General features: G+C 41.9%; 1 protein-coding gene across 1 annotated transcript in view; it reads left to right on the top strand.

Moving 5' to 3' along the window:
- The first annotated feature begins 5,913 nt into the window (after positions 1 to 5,913).
- The window catches only part of fbxl7 (F-box and leucine-rich repeat protein 7), a 327,425-nt gene continuing 311,277 nt past the window's right edge, over positions 5,914 to 22,061 (top strand). The window contains exon 1 of the mRNA XM_080215959.1: positions 5,914 to 6,210. Coding sequence (XP_080072085.1) covers positions 6,174 to 6,210 — 37 coding nt within the window. The 5' untranslated portion in view covers positions 5,914 to 6,173. The remainder of the gene's footprint in view (positions 6,211 to 22,061) is intronic.

The following is a 22,061-nucleotide window of genomic DNA, read 5'->3' as shown; positions in this document are numbered from 1 at the left end:
AAGAACCACCGGCAACTAGGGTGAGGCCCTTAAGCGGTCATTAATTGACTACTTAAGAGCTTCAAATGGCAGCAAGGCAGGGAGGTTGATCATGGGTCTTCCTGCCGATATCTTTATTTTGGCAAAGGCAAGAAGACAGCAATGTTCGGATGTGCCACATACAATTAAATGCCTTCCTGCCCCCAAGCCTGCCACCAGAGTGAGCAGAAGATTCTGTCAGGAATTAAATTCCACAGTATAATGGAAACTTGGCTCTGGGCTTTCCTATCTGAAACTGCTCTATCACACACATCTGTTAGTATCCAGATCTAAGTGTCTGAATGTATCGCTAACAATTACCTGCAACTCTCTCCAAATCACTGAATCCAATCACCATGATACTTACAGAGGTCGGAGCTGATCCAACATTATGAGACTGGGATTAGAGTCATAGAATCCCTATTTAGACTGGAATTAGAATCATAGGATCCCTGCATTGCAGAAGGAGGCCATTCAGACCATCAAGTCTGCACTGGCTACAAACCACCCAGGCTTTATCCTCATGACCCCACCTATTTACCATAGCTAGTCCCCCTGACACTAAGGAGCAATTTAGCATGACCAATCAACCTAATCTGCACATCTTTGGACAGTGGACGGAAACCAGAACATCTGGAGGACACACAAGCAGACACAGGGAGAATGTTCAAACACCACACAGTCACCCAAGGTTGGAATTCAACCCGGGTCTGTGGCATTGGGAGACAGCAGTGCTAATCACATGCCACCCACATTGGATGATCAGAACCATAATTATGCAGAGGTACAATGCTTATTAATATTGGGGTAGAGTAAGAGAACATTTAATCAATATTTTTAGAAATTATGCAGAGTTTTGATAGTAACAACAGGCTGTAGAGTGACTGGGATTAGTTCAAAATTGTCGCAGAGAATGGGAAAAGAAATAAGGGACAATTTCTTTTCATAGAGCTTTGTTAGACCACAGAATATTTTGCCATAATAGTTGATAGAAACCATGTTATCTTTTAAAGAAAGAATGTGCAAACTTTTGAAGCCAACGATACAAAAAAAATTCAAATATCAGTTACAGCAGATACATTACTTCAGATGTGGACTTCTTCAGTTTCACTGTTCATATTTTATATGTGACTTCAATTGACCAGGGAACCTTTATCACATCTGGCGAGTGCTGTAACAGAAAGGGCTTGGGATAAATTCAAGGATTCTGTGCTTCGTCTCTTCTCTATGGGGATTTATATCTGTCTGTATATAATTATCCATCATAAAATCCTTTAGAGGTTGGGATAGGAAGTGGTGATCCTCCTCCTCTTCTACACAATTCCTCGCCTTCAACATTTTTTTCTTTTATTTTTCTCTGTGTCTTTGTTAGCTTCAGGATGCTCAACATTAAGAAAGTGAAAACTATTCTTGACAATGATCAGTGTGGACAGGCAGATTGTCAAAGATCTGTAAACATATATAACCACACCATGCCTGAATACTTTTCTATTTTTTTCTCTCATCAGTTTCTCCCACCTCCTTTTCTTTTTTAGTTCTTACTGGAATATCATATTATGAGAAGGATTGAGATGCTGGAAATACTTCATGGAAGGCAGTTAATTTCTGGCTGGGATCAAATACCTGAGTGTGCAGAAACTGGGCGTAAGTGTGTACCAGTCACTATCAAAACACCACACAATTAGCTATTACTTGTGCCTGAGCTTAAACAGTGAGACCTCAGATTGCTACGTTGGCACTTTATCTGCTGGATGTGTGACATGGTAGGACTTCTGCCTGTTGTTTGGAAAGGCTGCTGATTCTATTCCAAATCTACTGAGTTTGTTTAATATTTGGGCAGCAGAAGCATGATCCAAATATTTACTTCATCCAAGTACCAGAAAATCAGACTAATCAGAAAAATCAGTCAGTCCTAATATTTCAGAAATAACATATCCCACACACTGCTCCCACTTCCTTATCAATGTTACTTATCCAACTCTTGAATTTGTTGAATCAGTCACAGCTTTTTGTTCTATGGAAGCCTATTCCATACATAATTCAACTTCTGAAAAGGAGCTAAATCTAAATCATATTTTTGCTCTTCTACTTATGTTTTAGGCCAGACCGTCTTGTTTCAGAATTTGTGACCATTTAAAAAATTCCAACATTTATCTTGTCTATTGCATAATATCACCTCAGCTGTCTTTCTTTCAGCATTAACATGCCCAGTTTCTGCAGTCTCTCCACATAACTTGGGCACCTAATCCCAATTGCAGATTTAATTGACCTCCATGGCATTATCTCCAATGTCTAGAAATACAGATAAGTGAGCTGGACTGCCCACAGCATTCCAGGTTATGCCACATACAAATGTGAACACTGACTGAGATTTGTGCTCTGTTCCCCTGACTACAGTATCCTACATGCACTTTTTTATTGGTTGGCAGGAATGATGGGGATGGTAGGGAGTGGGAGATATTAAAATTGACAGTGGGAGATATTAAAATTGGTGCCAATTGTGTCATTCTTGATAAACAGATGCATGTACTTTTAGCATGAGTAGGAACATAGCTGATTTCCCCTCTCATGCATTGAGGTCAATTGTATCATATTATCATATCGTATCATATGCAGGTCAGGTGAGTTGGCCATGCTAAATTGCCCCTTATTGTCATGGGGACTAGCTGGGATAAATTCATGGGGTTATGGTGATAGGGCCTGGGTGGGATTGTGGTCAATGCAGACTTAATGGGCTGAATGGCCTCCTTCTGCACTGTATGATTCTATGATTCTATGTCTCTTGCTAACTTAGTTGAAAACGGCTGAACTGTAGATCAAACCTGACATCTGAAATGTAGGAAATTTGGTAGCCAATTTGTACACAGGTCCCACAAACAGTAAAGATATGATGATACAATCTTTTAAAAATGCTGGAAATACTCAGCAGGATGGGCAGTATCTGTAGAGAGTTAACTTTTTAGGTTGATGATCTTACACTTCTTACTTCCCTCAGTTCTGATGAAATAGGTTTTCAGAAATTGAATGGGGAAAGGTGAAAATAAGAATAAGAGAGGATAGGGTGGAAAAAAGGAGGGATTAAATGACAAAATAATTAATGTTGCAAGGCCAGAAGTTTTAAGTTTATTTAATGTGTCACAAGTAGGCTTGCATTAACACTGCAGTGAAGTTACTGTGAAAATCCACTAGGGATCCCCATTGAGCAGCAATGCAGCAAGTACAGAAGCAAGATGTGTTTTTAGATGAGGTTTGGATGGCAGAATGATGAACACTTGCGTTTAAAAGCAAAACCAAGAGAAAAGCCAGAAAAAGACCAAAACATGTAGAGAGAAAGGAAACAAAATAGGGGCACAGATGACAGTCTGAAGTTGTTGAATAGGGACTGGAAATGTTGCAACAGACCATACAGCAGCCCAAAGCTTCTCTGATGTAACAGTGGAGGCCTTGGTGCAGGTGAGGGAGATGTCCTCTTTCCACAGGTGCCCAGGAGGCTCTCTAGCTAAACATTATAACACAATGGGAGCAGAAAGCCAGAAGTCTAACTCTGAGGTCCTCGATCTAGTGTTGAAACCTCATAAGAATGATCAAGGTCTGTGAATATATCTTTACATCTTATAGTCCTACAAATGAACCATTACCCCCTCATACTACTCCATTCATTGCACAGGAATGTAAGAGCAGGAGTAAGCCATTCAGCCTGTTGAAGCACACTACTCGACAGAGTTTAAGGGGCAACCTGATAGAAGTCTACAAGATTATGAGGGGCATGAACAAAGTGGTTAGTCAAAAACTTTTTCCCAGGGTGCAAGAGTCAGTTACTAGGGGGCAAAGGTTTAAGGTCTGAGGAGCAAGGTTTAAAGGGGATGAGGCCAGTGTGGTTGGAGTGTGTAAGGACTTTCAAAAGAGGTTTGACAAAATAACACATAAAAGTTTTGTTAGCAAAATTAAAACCCGTGACTTAGAATACTGGCTAAAGGTCAGAAAGCAGTGAAGTGAATGGTTGCCTTATAACAAAATAATATAAAAAAAACTTTCAGGATCATCAGGAAATAACTATTACTATTATGTAGGTGTCTTTTCACTGGATGAGAGGCCCTGATGGCTTGTACCTCCATGATATTGCACAGGTCATATTTAACTAATACAGCCCGTGTGCTAAATTCCTGATCTCAACCACCTTGATATGGAGATGCTGGCGTTGTACAGTAAGAAGTCTCACAACACCAGATTAAAGTCCAACAGGTTTATTTGGCAGCAGAAGCTACCGGATCACTGCCCCTTCATCAAAAGAGTGGGAGTTCTGTTCACAAACAGGGCATATACAGACAAACTCAACTTACAAGGTAATGGTTGGAATGCAAGTCTTTACAGGTAATCAAGTCTCAAAGGTACAGACAATGTGAGTGGAAAGAGGGCCAAGCACAAGTTAAAGAGGTGTATATTGTCTCCAGCCAGGACAGTTTGTGAGATTTTGCAAACTCAGGCAAGTTGTGGGAGTTACAGATAGTGTGACATGAACCCAAGATCCCGGTTGAAGCCGTCCTCATGTGTGCGGAATTTGGCTATCAGTTTCTGCTCAGCGATTTTGCATTGTCATACGTCTTGAAGGCCGCCTTGGAGAACACTTACCTGAAGATCAGAGGTTGAATGCCGGTGACTGCTGAAGTGTTCCCTGACTGGAAGGGAACACTCCTGCCTGGTGATTGTTGAGTGGTGTTCATTCATCCATCGTGTAGCATCTGCATGGTCTCCCCAATCTATCATGCCTCAGGACATCCTTTCCTGCAGTGTATCAGGTAGAGAGCATTGGCTGAATCGCAAAACTATGTACCATGTACCTGGTGGATGGTGTTCTCACGTGAGATGATGGCATCCGTGTTGATGATCCGGCAAATATTGCAGAGGATGCTGTGGCAGGATTGTGTGATGCCGGGGTCACTGTTCTCCTAAAGGCTGTTTGCTGCGGACAACAGTTTGTTTGAGATTGTGTGGTTGTTTGAAGGCAAGAAGTGGAGATGTGGAGATGGCCTTGGCGAGATGTTCGTCTTCATCAATGACATGTTGAAGGCTCCAGAGAAGATGTCATAGCTTCTCCGCTCCGGGGAAGTACTGGATGACGAAGGGTATTCTGTCCGCCTTCTGACAGAAATCCAGTAGGGAATTAAGACAACTTCTTCACCCAACGAGTGGTAAGTTGCTACCACGGGGAGTGATTGAAGTAAATATAGATGCATTTACAGACAACCTAGATAAACATTTGAGGGAGAAGGGAGAGATGGTTACCATGGTGAGTTTAGATGAGAATAGATGGGAGGAGGGTCAAGTGTGAGGTTTAAGTAAATCATGGACTGGCTGGGCTGAATACTTTTGTGCTGTTAACCATGTTATCCAAACTTTTACTCTATATCCATAAAGTCGAGGTAAGCTATATATTTGGCCTTCCCTTTGGCTCTGCGATTAGTTTTACAACTAACAGGACGCTTTATTGAAGACATTTTACTTTCGACTTGCATTAGAAGTTACAAATCCTGTTGGATGCAATATTGACCTCACATCCTCTTGTCAGGCTGATGTTAAATAACCATCCCTGGATTGTAATTAGTATATTTTTTTTGTGCACAGGTCCTTGAGGGAATCTCCACTTGCATATTTTCCAAGGAAAACTATGACAGAAAGTAAGACTTTTGCACATAATTTACCCCCTCTGTTGTAAGGACAGTGGAGGAGGTTTCCTTTAAGGGGCGGGAAAGCTGCTGCGTGCGGCGGCTGGCTGGCTAGCCTGGGGGAGGGGGTCTGACAGCTGGGCGGTGCCCCAGCTCTCCCCTCCGGGTTGCTGAGTGACGGATGCTCTCTGCTCCAGCTCCGGCCTCGGACGCTGCTGACAGTTCGGGCAGACGGCGGATCCCAGCGCTGGATCTCTCTCGGTTTTGGTGTTAAAGAGGGTGGACGAACAAGGAGGATATTTTTCATAACCCATCGGGAACAAGAAGGAAACGCCTGTGGATTATAGTTTGAGTTTTTTCTTCCTGGAGTCTGGAAGCTGTTTGCAGCGAGTTGAACCATTGCTGCCTGCTCTGCCGCTTGTTTCCGTTTCTTTCTGTCTGGAATTTGGATGGTTGCGGTGGGCTGGGATGATATAGCATGAAGTCTGGAGGATGGGAGCGAATAATGGTAAACAGTGCGGCAGTGAGGGTGAGTTTCCTGCACTGAAGTTGTGCAGAGTGGGAAAAAAAGTTTGAGAAGGACATGACTAACTCTGTGTCCCACCCCCCACCCCCTAGAAAGTCATGATTCCGGACATCCAGTGTCGTGTATTTCTTTAAAATTGACCTTGCACCCTCGAGTCATCTTAAATTACTTATTTGAGTGTTGGTTAAGACGGCTTTTGGTTACCGTTATTTGCCTTCATTTGATTTCTAAAGTGGTTGCCTGAAGGAAAAGAGACTGGATTGGCATTAAAAAAAAGCCAAAACTGAGAGAGAACAGTGAATGTAAATGCTGATTTTTGAGGCGGGGGAAACCCACCAGTTTCTGCAGCTCACATTGAAACCCTGTTAACAGGGCGAGGAGGTCTGGTAACTGCTTAGCTGATGTTTACCTGGATTTAATCAAATGTACTGCTCCAATATTTAGCGTAATCCCTCACAATTTAACAATGAGGATGTGTATCTAAATGTTGTTGCTTGAATAATTTAAAAGCGAATAGTTTTCTAGGAGCAGAACGTTGTTGTTTCCGAGATTTAAAGGTCTGATTGAACGTCAGTTGCATTTCAGGACTTGGTTACGTTTCTTAAAATAATTGCTTTGTGCGACCGTTCGTTTTCTTGTATTTCATTTTAAGTCTAGTTTTCTATGTACTTCATATAATTGCTCAGTCTTTGTAAGACCAACATTTGTTTCTTTCGGATTCTGAGATTTCAGTTTGGGGTATGGCATACGTCATGTACAGAATATTCAAGACGTTCAACATTAAAGACTTAGCCTTGAATTTTAGAACTTACACTGCTCCAACTAAGTCACAAAATAATTTTGGTTGAGGATTAAATAGTATCTGATGAAGAGAGGCAAGGTTGTCACCAACCATCATTCACAATGGCGTTATTAATATTTTCAGCAGAAAAAATCTGTTTGGTTGAGTGTCACTCAGTGTACCTAGGTTCCTAGATTTAAAACTCCACGACAAAAAGTGGAATCAAAGCTGAGCATCTAAACCTTTATGAAACTGTCTTTTAACATGAATCTGATGGATGAAAAAGGAAAACTAAGTCCTGGTAGTTCCTGGAGGACAAAGTATAATTTACTTTTACTTCTACTTTTAACATGTAACCAAATGAAGAAAATGCAAAGTATGGGGCAGAAAGGGGAGCAATGTAACGTAAGCATTAATTTAGCTGGTCAGATATCAGGTTTTAAGTGTAATTCTGCATAAATTAGAATTAATATAGGACCTTCCAAACAAAATTCCATGTCTGAATTCCCAGCATGCACAACATGCAAGAGCCAAGCTGGGAGTTCAAATTTGCAATTTGACTTATCAGCTGTAACACAAAAGCTTCTTTTAACAAAAAGGCTGCTATACTGCTATGTCATCTTCAATTTAGTGTTCTCGTTCAAATTTCAAATCCATTCTAGTTTCCATAATTCACATTACATGCTGTGTTTGTGCAGAGAGAAGGAACTTGTATTAAAATGCCGCACACCTCTTAGGTCATCTCAAAGGGCATATCAATCCACAAGTGTTTGGGAATCCTTGAAGGATTTGTTTCTTTGAAAAGGCCTTGCCCATCATCAGATTGTGTTTACACCACCAGTATCTTGGGCATTTTCTTGTAGCTAAATTTAATTGTCAGTTTTAGCCAGAATGGAACAATATGATAATATCGTATTTACTATCTTTTGGAGTGGGCAAGAGAGTTTATTAGGCATTCCATATTATTTCTGATGTACATTATCATAAAAAGAAGGTACATGTTAGACTTGAGCTAGGCTCTCCCGTTCTGGCATACGTAATAATGATGTGGAGATAGAACATAGAAAAACTACAGCACAAACAGGCCCTTTGGCCCACAAGTTATGCCGAACATATCCCTACCTACTAGGCTTACCTATAACCCTTTATCTTACTAAGTCCCATGTACTTATCCAAAAGGATCTTAAAAGACCCTATTGAATCCGCCTCCATCACACCGCCGGCAGCCGATTCCATGCACCCACCACCCTCTGAGTAAAAAAACTTACCCCTGACATCTCCTCTGTACCTACTCCCCAGCACCCTAAACCTGTGTCCTCTTGTGGCAGCCATTTCAGCCCTGGGTAAAAGCCTCCGAGAATCCACTTGATCAATAACTCTCCACATCTTATACACCTCTATCAGGTCGCCTCTCATTCTTCGTCTCTCTAAGGAGAGAAGACCGAGCACTCCCAACCTATCCTCATGAGGCATGCCACCCAATCCAGGCAACATTCTTGTAAATCTCCTCTGCACCCTTTCTGTGACTTCCACATCCTTCCTGTAATGAGGCAGCCAGAACTGAGCACAGTACTCCAATTGGGGTCTGACCAGGGTCTTATTCAGCTGCAGCGTTATCTCTCGACTCCTAAACTCAATTCCTCGATTGATGAAGGCAAGTACACCATACGCCTTCTTAACCGCATCCTCTACCTGCAGAGCTGATTTGAGTGTCCTACGAACCCGGACCACAAGATCCTTCTGATCTTCCACATTGCTAAGAGTCTTACCCTTAATATTATATTCCGTCATCCCATTTGACCTGCCAAAATGAACCACCACACATTTGTCGGGGTTGAAGTCCATCTGCCACTTCTCTGCCCAGTTTTGCATCCTATCTATGTCTAGTTACAACTTCTGACATCCCTCCAAACTATCCACAACACCTCCAACCTTTGTGTCATCAGCAAACTTACTAACCCATCCCTCCACTTCCTCATCCAGGTCATTTATAAAAATCACAAAAAGCAAGGGTCCCAGAACAGATCCCTGGGGCACTCCACTGGTGACCGACCTCCAGGCATCTACAACCACTCTTTGCCTTCTATGGGCAAGCCAGTTCTGGATCCACAAAGCAATGTCCCCTTGGATGCCATGTCCCCTCACTTTCTCAATAAGCCTTGCAAGGGGATCTTATCGAACGCCTTGCTGAAGTCCATATAAACCACATCTACTGCTCTTCCTTCATCAATGTGTTTAGTCACATCTTCAAAAAACTCAACCAGGCTCGTATGGCACGATCTGCCTTTGATAAAGCCGTGCTGATTATTTTTGATCAAAATATACCTCTCCAAATATTCATAAATCCTGCCTCTCAGGATCTTCTCCATCAACTTACCAACCACTGAGGTTAGACTCACCAGTCAATAATTTCCTGGGCTATCTCTTCTCCCTTTTTTTGAAAAAAGGAACCACATCTGCGATCCTCCAATCCTATGGAATCTCTGCTATCTCCATTGATGACGCAAAGGTCATCTCCAGAGGCTCTGCAATCTCTTCCCTTGCTTCCCACAGTAACCTGTGGTACATCCCATCCGGTCCCGGTGACTTATCTATTGTGATGCTTTTCAAAAGCTCCAACACATCCTCTTTCTTAATGTCAACATACTCAAGCTTTTCAGTCTGCTGCAAGCCTGCACTACAACCACCAAGATCCTTTTTCACTGTGAATACTGAAGTAAAGTATTCATTGAGCCCCTCTGCTATTTCTACCAGTTCTATACAAACTTTCCCACTGTCACATTTGATAGGTCCTATTCCTTCACATCTCATTCTTTTGCTCTTCTTGCACTTGTAGAATGCCTTGGGGTTTTCCTTAATCTTACCTGCCAAGGCCTTCTCGTGACCCCTTTTGGCCCTCCTAATTTCTTTCTTAAGTTCCTTCCTACAAATCGTATACTCCTCTAGATCCCTAACATTACCTAGCTCCCTGAACCTTTTGTGCGCTTTTCTGTTCTTCTTGACTAAATTCATTACAACTTTCGTGCACTACGGTTCCTGTAACCTACCAAAACTTCCCAGTTTCATCGGAACGTTGTCATGCAGAACTCCAGACAAACACTCCTTGATGTGAGATGCTGGCATTGGACAACAGGTTTAATGGCTTTTGCTACCAAATAAAACTGTTGGATTTTAACCTGGTGTTGTGAGATTTCTTGATACGTAATAATGTCAGATTCAGATCATAAGAATTTGATTATGGGAACTGCATTTTTGCAGTAAATGAATGAAATGTCAGACAAAAATCTAAATGATCAGAAGGTCTGTGATAATATTGGAATCGCTCGATGACAAAAGACTGTGATGCAATTAACTTGCCTTGTACCATTCTGATAATTGTGTGATACAAAATATTAACTTGTTGCCAAATCGTTGAATTATTATTTCCAGATTCCCCACACATACTATCCTGTAAATATTTTCAGATATCCTAGCAAATGTTTCCAGATACCTTCCTGATAATCTAGTTGCATAACAAATGAGTGCCATTGAGTGGGAGTGACAAGACTTGAAATACTTTTTTTAACTTATTGATTTGTTCTTAGGGGGGCTAAACAGAAGAAATCTTTGTTCACTATCTGATTTATCTTGTGTCCTTGCTGCCCCTCTTTCAGGCATGTTGAAAGACAATTTGTAAGATGAGACCTGCTTTCCTGCGCATGTAAAGAAGTTTAAAATATTTTAGTGTAAAACACTTCCCTTTAATGGGACAGGAGGGTATGAATCAAGACAATATTTTAAACATTTAAATAACTCAAAATGGCAGTGAGCAAGTTGGTAATTAGTATTCATGATGCAAACTGACATAATGCACTCATTTGGCCAGAATGGGAACGTATCTATTTGACCTTGGGTTACAAGAATACACAGATGTTTTGCAATGGAAGTTTGAAGCACATTATTAGGGGAAACTGCCATGGGTCTATCTTCTTGAATTTGAAAATTGTTTTCCTGACCCCTTTGTCCCAGGGTTGGAGAAAAGCTGAAGTACATAGCACCACTCCTGGGTGTAGCCGAGAGCAACTTCCTGTCCTGGCTATTGATATGGCTCAAGGTACTGGCATAAATCCAGCATCTGGCAATAGCAAGTAATGGTGAACATGGCAGGAATTTTTAAAAATTAGGTTTCTGAGATCAGGGCCTTCTGGATGTTGTTGGAGATCAGCTAACACAGGGAATTGATGACTTCTGCAGACCTGTGATTGTTTTGGAAACAAGTCACAATGATGTGCTTTATTGTGTGATGTGGAGACGCCGGCGTTGGACTGCGGTAAACACAGTAAAAAGTCTCACAACACCAGGTTAAAGTCCAACAGGTTTATTTGGTAGTAAACACCACTAACTTTCGGAGCGCTGCTCCTTCGTCAGGTGAGTGGGACTTAACAGAAGGAGGTGTGGGAAATCTTAAAGCGTATCAAGGTAGATAAATCCCTGGGTCCTGATGATGTATCCCAGGATACTCTGGCAGGCTAGAGAGGAAATTGCGAGTCTCCTAGCAGAGATATTTGAATCATCGATAGTCATTGACAGGTGAGGTGACTGAACATTGGAGAGGGGCAAATGTTGTGCCTTTGTTTAAGAAGTGTTACAGGGAAAAGCCTGGGAACTACAGGTTGGTGAGCCTCACATCTGTACTAGGTAAATTGTTGGAAGGTATTTTGAGAGACAGGATTTACAGGCATTTAGAGATGCAAGGACTGATTAGGGACAGTCAGCATGGCTTTGAGAATCATGTCTTACAAATTTGATTGGGTTTTTTGAAGGGGTAACCAAGAAGGTAAATGAGGGCAGTGCAATTGATGTTGTCTGCAAAGACTTTAGCAAGGCCTTTGACATGGTAGATTGATGCATAAGGTTAACTCTCAAGGGATTCAGGGTGAGGTAGCTAAATGGATACAAAATTGGCTGGATGACAGAAAACAGAGGATGGTTGTAGAGGGTTGTTTTTCAGACTGGAAGCCTGTGACCAGTGGTGTGCCTCAGGAATCAGTGCTGGGTCCACTGTTATTTATATTAATGATTTGGATAAGAATTTAGTAGGTATGGTTAGTAAGTTTGCAGATGACACCAAGATTGGTGGCATAGAGGATACTGAAGAAGGTTATCGAGGATTGCAGCAGGATCTTGATTAATTGGGCCAGTGGGCTAACAAATGGCAGATGGAGTTTAATTTAGATAAATGTGAAGTGATGCATTTTGGCTGATCGAACAAGGGCAGGACTGACTCAATTAATGGTACGGCATTGGGGAAGAGTTACAGAACAAAGAGATAGAGGTACAGGTTCATAGGTCCTTGAAAATGGAGCCACAGGTGGACAGGGTGGTGGAGAAGGCATTCAGCATGTTTGATTTCATTGGTCAGAACATTGAATACAGGAGTTGGGACATCTTGTTGAAGTTGTACAAGACATTAGTAAGGCCACACTTGGAATACTGTGTACAGTTCTGTTCACCCTATTATAGAAAGGATATTATTCAACTAGAAAGAGTGCAGAAAAGATTTACAAGGACGCTACCGGGACTTGATGGTTTGAGTTATAAGGAGAGGCTGAATAGACTAAGACTTTTTTCCTCTGGAGCATAGGAGGTTTAGGGGTGATCTTGTAGAGGTCTATAAAATAATGAGGGGCATAGATCAGCTAGATAGTCATTATCTTTTCCCAAAGGTAGTGGAGTCTAAATCTAGAGGGCCTAGGTTTAAGTAAAGGGGGGGGGAAGAGATACAAAAGTGTCCAGAGGATGACGAGTGTCTGGAACAAGCTGCCAGGGGTAGTACAAAGAACAACACAGCATGGGAAACAGGCCCTTCGGCCCAACGAGCCCACGCCACCATTGTAACATTGTGAGTGCCCTCTTCTACCTACCTTGTCGTGGTAGTCAGAGGGGAACCAGAGGATGTGGTGCTTTTAGATTTCCAAAAGGCGTTTGATAAGGTGCCTTGCAAAAGGTTGCTACAGAAGGTTCGGGTGCACGGAGTTGGGGGTAAGGTGTTAGCATGGATAGAGGATTGGCTGTTTAATAGGAAGCAAAGAGTTGGTATCAATGGGTGCTATTCTGGTTGGCATTTGGTGGCTAGTGGAGTGCCGCAGGGATCAGTGCTGGGGCCTCGACTGTTTACCATTTATATGGATGATCTGGAGGAGGGGGCTGAGTGTAGGGTGACGAAATTTGCTGATGACATGAAGATGAGTGGAAAAGCAAATTGCACGGAGGGTGTGGAAAGTCTGCAGAGAGATCAGGATAGGCTGAGCGAGTGGGCGAGGACCTGGCAGATGGAGTATAATGTTAGCAAGTGTGAGGTTATCCACTTTGGCAGAAATAATAGGAGGGATTATTATTTAAAAGGTGAAAAGCTGCAACATGCTACAGTGCAGAGGGACCTGGGGGTCCTTGTGCATGCGTCGGAAAAACCCAGTCTGCAGATGCAGCAGGTAATCAAGAAGGCGAATGGAATGTTGGCCTTTATAGCGAGGGGGATAGAATATAAAAGTAGGGAGGTCTTGCTGCAACTGTACAGGGTACTGGTGAGGCCGCAGCTGAAGTACTGTGTGCAGTTTTGGTCACCGCACTTGCACAAGGATATATTGGCCTTGGAGGGAGTACAGAGGAGGTTCACTAGGCTGATACCGGAGATGAGGGGTTGGCCTATGAAGAGAGACTAAATAGACTGGGTCTGTACTCGTTGGAGTTTAGAAGGCTGAGTGGGGGGATCTTACAGAGACATATAAGATAATGAAGGGGATGGGTAGGGTAGAGGTAGAGAGATTCTTTCCACTTAGAAAGGATAGCAGGACTAGAGGACACAGCCTCAAGATAAGGGGGGGGTGGGCAGTTTAGATCAGAGTTGAGGAGGAACTTTTTCACTCAAAGGTTGGTGAATCTCTGGAATTTTCTGCCCATTGAAGTGGGCAGAAAATATATTTAGCTACCTCGTTAAATATATTTAAGTTTTAGGTAGATAGGTTTCTGATAGACAGGGGAATTAAGGGTTATGGTGAGAAAGTGGGAAAGTGGAACTGATCCACTTCAGATCATCAGTGATCTTATGGAATAGCAGGGCAGGCTCAAAGGGCTAGATGGCCTACTCCTGCTCCTATTTCTTTTGTTCTTATGTTCTGTGGCCTTTGTCTATGCCTACTGGGGTAGCCTTCGAGGCAGGTACAATTTTGTCTTTTTAAAAAGTGTTCAGACATTTACGTGGGTAGTGAGGGATATGGGTTAAACGGGCAGTTGGAACTAGCTTAGATGTTAAAAAAGGGGCAAGTTGGGCCGAAGGGCCTGTTTCCATGCTGTAAAACTCTATGACTCTAACGGGCAAATCTGGAAGTTAGATAATTCCATGATGATGAATAGAAAATAGAGTAAGGCTGTTAGGGTGGGAGGAGGCTCATGTGGAGCATAAAGATCAGTTGGGCTGAATGGCCTGATTTTTGAGCTGTAATTTCTAAATAGGCTCATTGCAATATTTCCAATGAGCAAAGGACAACACAGCACGGGAAACAGGCCCTTCAGCCCAATGAGCCCGCGCCGCCATTTTAACCTTGAGTCCCCTCTCCACCCATGACCCTTGTCTATGCTTATGGCATTCCACATTGAGGGAAGACTACTTTAGGGACAATTTGTTACACCAATCAGCCTAACAGCACATCTTTGGGGTGTGGGAGGAAACCGGACCACCCGGAGAAGACCCACGCAAACACGGGGAGAATGCGCAAACTCCTGCAGACACTGGCCCAAATCCATGTATCTGCACAGCAAACAGTGATAGTCACTGAGCTGTCGTGTTGCCCAGCATCTGGTCCAGTTTAAGCGTACACTAACGATGTGAAGTACTAGGCTATTCTCGAAACAACCAAGAGCAGCCCTCGTACAACCCATCGTGTGTATGCCCCTTGTTGGACAACAAGGCGGACCGAAGCACCTGTGGATTAAAAGAGGAAAACCATCAATACCATGTGCATCCTTATACAAACATTCAAGGGAATCCCCAGAAGCTCAAAAGTAAAACAAGTGAGCCAGAATCCTTGATACCCAGGAAAATAGGTATTCCCAGGAAAGAGTGGTAAGTTAAAGGTCTGTACCATACGTCAGCAATGCCCAGATTTCTGTATGCACAGACTAAGTACGTGCATACCAAAAACTGTTGAGGTCAGACAACCATGAAGTTTGAAATCAAACATCTTGTAATTCCTTATAAAATTCACATAACTATTACCTGCAGATCTTGGTGCTTTGCTTCAGAACTTGACTACCAATTAGGCAGAAAGTTGACAATAGGCAATTCCAAACTTCCAAGTCAGTGAAATTCAAACAGTTCACATTAGACTGCTTTCTTCTTTCAGTGCAGATATGGTTGACCTGCCCATTAAAGACCAGCTGATAGAACTTGAGAGTTGCATGTGGTTCTAGGGCTAAAAGTAGGGCATGCATTGCCCAATGCATGCTTTACACTGATGGAGGACATTGTGTAAATAATGTTTACATTTTTTAAATTAAAGGGTAAAAAGTGTAGCACAGTTGATGTTACATTTATGGGGATGTATTTTAGTTGTGACATATGCCTCTTTGTTCGAGAGCTAGAGAATGCTGCTGATGATGTGGGGATGGGTGAAGGTCTCCTGGTTTACTGGGAGATTGGGACATCCTGCATAATGGCGCCTGAGCATCCTCCCACCACCACCGGTGCAAAGCTCCTGGCTGTCAAAGACAGAGTGTCAGAAGATTGTAGTACCGAGCTCACCCGAAAGACCGGAGTGGAGGATTCCCATTTGCATGCTGTTTTGACAGAGTTTTGGAGGGAAAATTCTGCCCTTTGAGTTTCATCACTGAGAACACGCTGGAGTTAGGTATCAACAGTGAATGAAGAGCCTAACCCTAACCCATCCACTCCTCCAACCCATCATCTGATGTACCTGTGACAGAGATTGTGTAGGTCATGCATTCAACTCATCAGTCACTGGAAAACTCCCATTTTTGTGTGAAAGCATGTCATCCTTGATTCCAAGGGACTGCCTAGGAGGAAAAAAAAACTTTTTCTCAAATAAAGTGACCAATACTGTATACAGCACTCCAGATGTGCTTTTTGTTTTGCTTTATCATTATCACATGTATTAGTATATAGTGAAAAGTATTGTTTCTTGCACGCCATATAGACAAAGCATATTGTACCTAGAGAAGGAAAGGAGACGGTGCAGAATGTAGTATTACGGTTACAGCTAGGATGTAGAGAAAGATCAGCTTAATGAGATAGGTCCATTCATCAGATTCCCTGATGGTAGCAGGGAAGAAGCTGTTCTTGAATCGGTTGGTAGGTGACCTCGGACTATTGTATTTTTTTCCTGGTGGAAAAAGATGGAAGAGAGTACGTCAGCGGTGTGTGGGGTCCTTGATTACGGTGACTGCTTTTCCAAGGCAGCAGGCCTCAACCAGGATCTTGGGTTTATGTCACACTATCTGTAACCCCCATGATTTGCCTTGGCTTGCAAAATCTCACTAACTGTCCTGGCTGGAGACAATACACATCTCTTTTAACCTGTGCTTAACCCTCTCTCCATTCACATTGTCAGTACCTTTAACACTTGATTACCTGTAAAGACTTGCATTCCAACCACTATTTTGTAAATCGAATTTGTGTCTTTATATGCCCTGTTTTTGAACAGAACTCCCACTTACCTGACAAAGGAGCCGTGCTCTGAAAGCTAGTGGCTTTTGCTACTAAATAAACCCATTGGATTTTAACCTGGTGTTGTGAGACTTCTTACTGTGTTTACCCCAGTCCAACACCAGCATCTCCAGAGCGGGAAGTATAAACAGAGTCAATGGATGGGAGGCTAGTTTGTGTAATGGACTGGGGTTTGTTCACGACCATCTGGAATTTCTTGCAGTCTTTGAAGAGCAGGAGTCATATCAATCTGTGATACAACCAGAAAGAATGCTTTCAATGGTGCATCTGTAAAAGTTATTGAGAGATGTAGCGAACATGCCAAATTTTCTTAGCCTCCTGAGAAAGTCGATGTACAATTACAACATAACCTCTCTGCTTATGAAGGATAACATTCGTTTAACTTTCCTAATTACTACTTGTACCTCATACTAGCCTTTTGTTATTCCTGCGCTAAGACACCCAGATCCCTCTGCACATCAGAGTTCTACAATCTCTCATCATTTAGATGAGAGATTGTAGAACTCTCTTTTTTAACTCATCCTGCCAAAATTGACAATTTCACATTTACCCTGCATTAATATTCCATTTGCCAGATCTTTATCCACTAACGTAACCTATCTATATCTTTTTGTAACCTCATTATGTCCTCTCCATAATTTACTTCCTGATCTATCTCTGTGCCATCAGCAAATTTGGCACCCATCTCATCCATCCCTTTAGCTGAGTCATTCATGTATATAATAAATAGTTTAGGCCCCAGCACAAATCTCTGTAGCACACCACTTATTACATCTTGCCAACCTGAAACTCATTTATTCCTATCTTCTGCCTCTTATCAGTCAGCCAATCTTTTATCCATGCCAATATGTTACCCTCTTTACTATGAGTATTTAATTTCTATAATAGCCTTTGTTGTGGCAATTATCAAATGTCTTCTGGAAATCTAAGTACAGTATATCCATTGGTTTCCCTTTATCCACAGCGCTGCGTACTTCCTCACAGAATCATAGAATATCTTCAGTGCAGAAGAGGCCATTTGGCCCACCCAGTCTGCACTGACTCTCTGACAGATTATTTCACCCAGGCCCTCTTCCGTAACCCCACACTTCCTGTGGCTAATCCATTGATCCTACATATCTTGGGACAGTAGGGGACAATTTAGCGCAGCCAATCCACCTAAACTGCACATCTTTGGTCAGTGGGAAGAAACCGGAGCACCCAGATGCCATCCACAATGACACTGGGAAAACGTGCAAAATCCGCATAGCCACCCAAAACTGGAATTGATCCGTGGACTGTGAGGCAGCAGTGTTACCTGTTATGCTGTCCTCCAAGAAGTTGACTAAAGATGATTTCTGTTTCACAAACCTATATTGACTCTTTCCTTGACCTGATCCAACTGCCCTGCTATGGCTTCTTTAATTATAGGTTCAAACATTTTCCTGTGATAGATGTACTTTTCTGTTTTCTGCCTCCTTCCCTTTTTGAATATTGGTGTTAATCATTAGTCACTTCTTTTAAGATTTTAGGGTGAAGTCTAGCAGGGTCTGGCACTTGTCAAACCACAGCTCCAACTATTTACTCAGTACTACTTCTCTGGTGATTGTAATTTTCCTCAATCCCTCTTTCATTTCATGATTTACAGCTACTTCTGGGACGTTACTTGTGTCTCTATAGTGAAGACATGCAAAATACCTGTTTAATTTATCTGCCATTATCAGTTCCCTAGATGAATTTTCTATAGGACCAATAAACACTAGTTTCTTTCTAAAATATTGATAAAAACAGATATCAAGACTTTCTATGTTTCTAGTTAGCTTTCCAGCCACACATTTTTGCACAATTGTATGCTTTTTCTTTAGGCTTGATAATTTCTTTAACCTTTCTAGTTAACCACAGACAGCATGCCAGTCCCCTGCACTTTGTCTTATTCATTGGAATATGTGTGTTCTGAAATATCCCCGAAAATCCTCCAGAACCCGCTTAGAATTGTGAAATCCCTACAGTGCAGAAAGAGGCCAATCTCTGCATCGCTAACTTTCTCATTTGTTATAATCATTGCCAACTCAAGGACTGTTTTGCCCATACTGGTCAAGATAATGACTGGAGATTGTCCACCACTTGTCCTAGGCATTATATGCCCTCCTCTGTAAGAACAAAAGGGAAGAGAGATTGTTGGTCCCTTAACAATTCCAGGATCTCATTAAAATGAGGTGGGGCGTTTTAGCATTTGTTGTGCCTTAATAGTGCTTGGCTTTGCTAACAGCTCAGTAATACTTCTGGGCACAAAATTCCTCATATGAGGAACATTTTGCATCCTCAGGCTGTTGAGCTGATTGCTTCAGATTAAAAACCTCAAAGCCATTCTTCTGGTGTTCCAGTAAAAAATGATTGAACCACTCATGACTCTGAACCTGTATTTCTCCTCACAAGGTTGTGACTGTTGACTTAGTTTGCCACCTCCATTGAGGGCTACTTCATCAGGTTGGATGGTCTACTCATGCCCTGAGAAAAGTGGCTGACCTGTTTCTCTCCTTTTTGTCATTGCTGGTTGGAATGGCACCTACAGCAGTGTCCACTGTCAGTGCTTTAAATCTGGCCCACCCACATCTTTTCAAGGCATTTGTCAGCCCTAACTAGATGATTTTAAGACTTCTTGACAACTAACAGGAATTTCTTAACTCTTTCCAATGCAATGTGGGGTCAGGACTTAAGTAAAATTCAGCCCATGGATTTTCAGAAGATATTTAACAGAATACCACATAATAAACTTAACAAAGTTAAAGGGATGGATATAACATTGACCATGGCATAGAAAGAAACAACTTGGGATGAAAATTTTTTTCAGAGTAAAGTATACAGTGATATTCTCCAGGGTTTAAAAAAAAATCACAATGTAGGTGCCACTGATTAGGCCAGCATTTATTGACCATCCATAATTGCCTTTCAGCAGTAGATGGTACGCCACCACCTTGAACCGCTGCAGTCGATGTATTGTAAGTACATCCACAGAGCTGTTAGGAAGGGAGTTCCAAATTTTGACTCCATGACAGTGAAGGAATGGCACAGTAAGTAATCTCACAACACCAGGTTAAAATCCAACAGGTTTATCTGGCAGCACAAGCTTTTGGAGTGTTGCCCCTTCGTCAGGTGAGTGACTCATCTGATGAATAGGCAACACTCCGAAAGCTTATGCTACCAAATAAACCTGTTGGACTTTAACCTGGTATTGTGACACTACTTACCATGCCTATCCCAGTCCAACACCGGCAGCTCCATATCAGTGAAGGAGTGGCAATGTAGTTCTAAGTCAGGATAGGCTATGAAGGGAACTTGCAAGTGATGGTTTTCCCAGGCATTTTCATTTGTCCTTCTTGATGGTAGAATTCATGGGTTTGGAAGGTGCCGTTAAAGGAGCAATGATGAGTTCCTGCAGTGCTTCTTGTAGATGGTAAACATTGTTGCCAGTGTATATTGGTGGAGGTGAAGGTGCTGGATGGGGTTCAAATGAAGTGGGCTGTTTGGTTTTGGATGGTGTCAAGTTTCTTGAGTGTTGGAACTGTTCTCATTCAAGCAAGTGGAGAGTATTCCATCACATTTCTGAATTGTGTCTTGTAGATGGTGGATAGGCTTTGTGGTGTCAGGAGCTGAGTTACAGTCCGAAAAATTCTCAACTTCTGACCTGCTCTTTTAGCCGTGCAATTTATATGGACTGTCCAGTTTGATTTCTGGTGAATGGTACATGTTGATAGTGAGGGAATTCGGTGATGGTAATGCTAAGGGGTGATGATTGGATTCTCTCTCGTTGGAGGTGATTGTTGCCTTGTCATTGGTCAGCGTAAATCTGAATGTTGTCCAATTCTTGTTGCGTGTGGACATGGATTGCTTCAGTGCGTGAGGAATCACTAATGGTGTTGAACATAATGCATCATCAGTGAACATCTCCACTTCTGACCTTATGATTAACAAAGCTGAAGTTGGTTGGGCCAAGGAGACTAACCCAAGGAGTGCCTGTAGTGATGTCTTGTGTCAGAGGTGATTCCCCTCCAACTACCACAACCACCTTCTTTTGTGTTAGGTGAGACTTCAACCAGTGAAGACTTTTTCTCCTGACTCAGTTTTGCTAGGGCTCCTTGATGCCTCCTTTGGTCAAATACTGCCTTGATATTAAGGTTAGTCAATCTCACTTCATCTTTGAGTTCAGCTCTTTTGTCCATGTTTGGAATAAAGCTGTAATGTTGTCAGAAGCTGAGTAGCCCTGGCAGAACCCAAACTGAGCATCAACGAGCAGGTCATACCCGAGTAAGTGCTACCTGATAGCATTGTCGACGACACCTTCCATCACTTTGATGATTGAGGGTAAGTTGATAGCTAGGTTGGATTCGTCCTGCCCTTTATGTATAGGGACACCTATGCAATTCAGGTAGATGCCAGTGTTGTAGCTGTACTTGATTAACTTAGCTTGAGGCATGGCTAGTTCTGGAGTGCAAGTCTTCAGATCTAATGCTGGAACGTTGTCATGGCCTTTTCAGTATCCAATGTCGTTGGCTATTTCATGATATTGCATTAATTGAATTGGCTGAATACTAGATTAATATTAGGTACTTTAGCTTATGTAGAGACACTGAGGAAGCTCCTTGCGTTCTCCTCAGAGCAAAGAAAGTTAACAGGAGATTTGATAGCATTCAAAATTACGAATGATTTTGATAGAGTAAATTAAGCACTTGAACAGTTGAGAATAGCGTTTTAAGAAGATTGGTAAAAGCACCAAAAACAATGTGCGGATTTTGTTTTTTGACACACCTGAATTGTTGTATCCTGAAAATGGGGTGGAAGCAGATTCAATAGTAAGATCCAAACAAGAATTGGGTAAATAAAGGCAATGAATACATAGTAATATGGAAAGAACAGAACAGTGGGACTAACTAGATAACTCTACCAAAGACACATGCAGAGGAATGATGAACTCAAAGGCCTACTGTACAATAATACATGTAAAAATTACAGTAATGTGTATCATAAAGGAAGGAGAGAGTTAAAGAAGCTTTCACCTTTTTTCAAAAATAACTGGGATGTCAATGTGTTTCTGATTTTTTTTGACAAGAATTTGTTTAACATAACTGTGATTCTACAGTAGAAAAACAGGGCAGTTTATAATTACAGTTCAGTGCTTGGTATTGTAATCCTAATTGAATGTACTTAAAAGCATTACTTCTAAGGGCTTGCAAGTTGTATATTGCACTGATTTTTTAGAAAATATAGATTTTGAATATCATAAATTTGAACTGCAGTGATAGTATAATGAATTGTAAAAGGCATAACTTTATTTATCATGTTATAGTTGTCTCTGTATTACAATTAGAACATAGA

The sequence above is a fragment of the Carcharhinus amblyrhynchos genome, chromosome 2 (genome assembly GCF_965287045.1).
Source record: "Carcharhinus amblyrhynchos chromosome 2, sCarAmb.v2.hapA, whole genome shotgun sequence".
NCBI lineage: Eukaryota > Metazoa > Chordata > Chondrichthyes > Carcharhiniformes > Carcharhinidae > Carcharhinus > Carcharhinus amblyrhynchos.
Note: the sequence above shows the minus strand (reverse complement) of the source record. Positions and strands in the feature narration are given on the sequence as shown.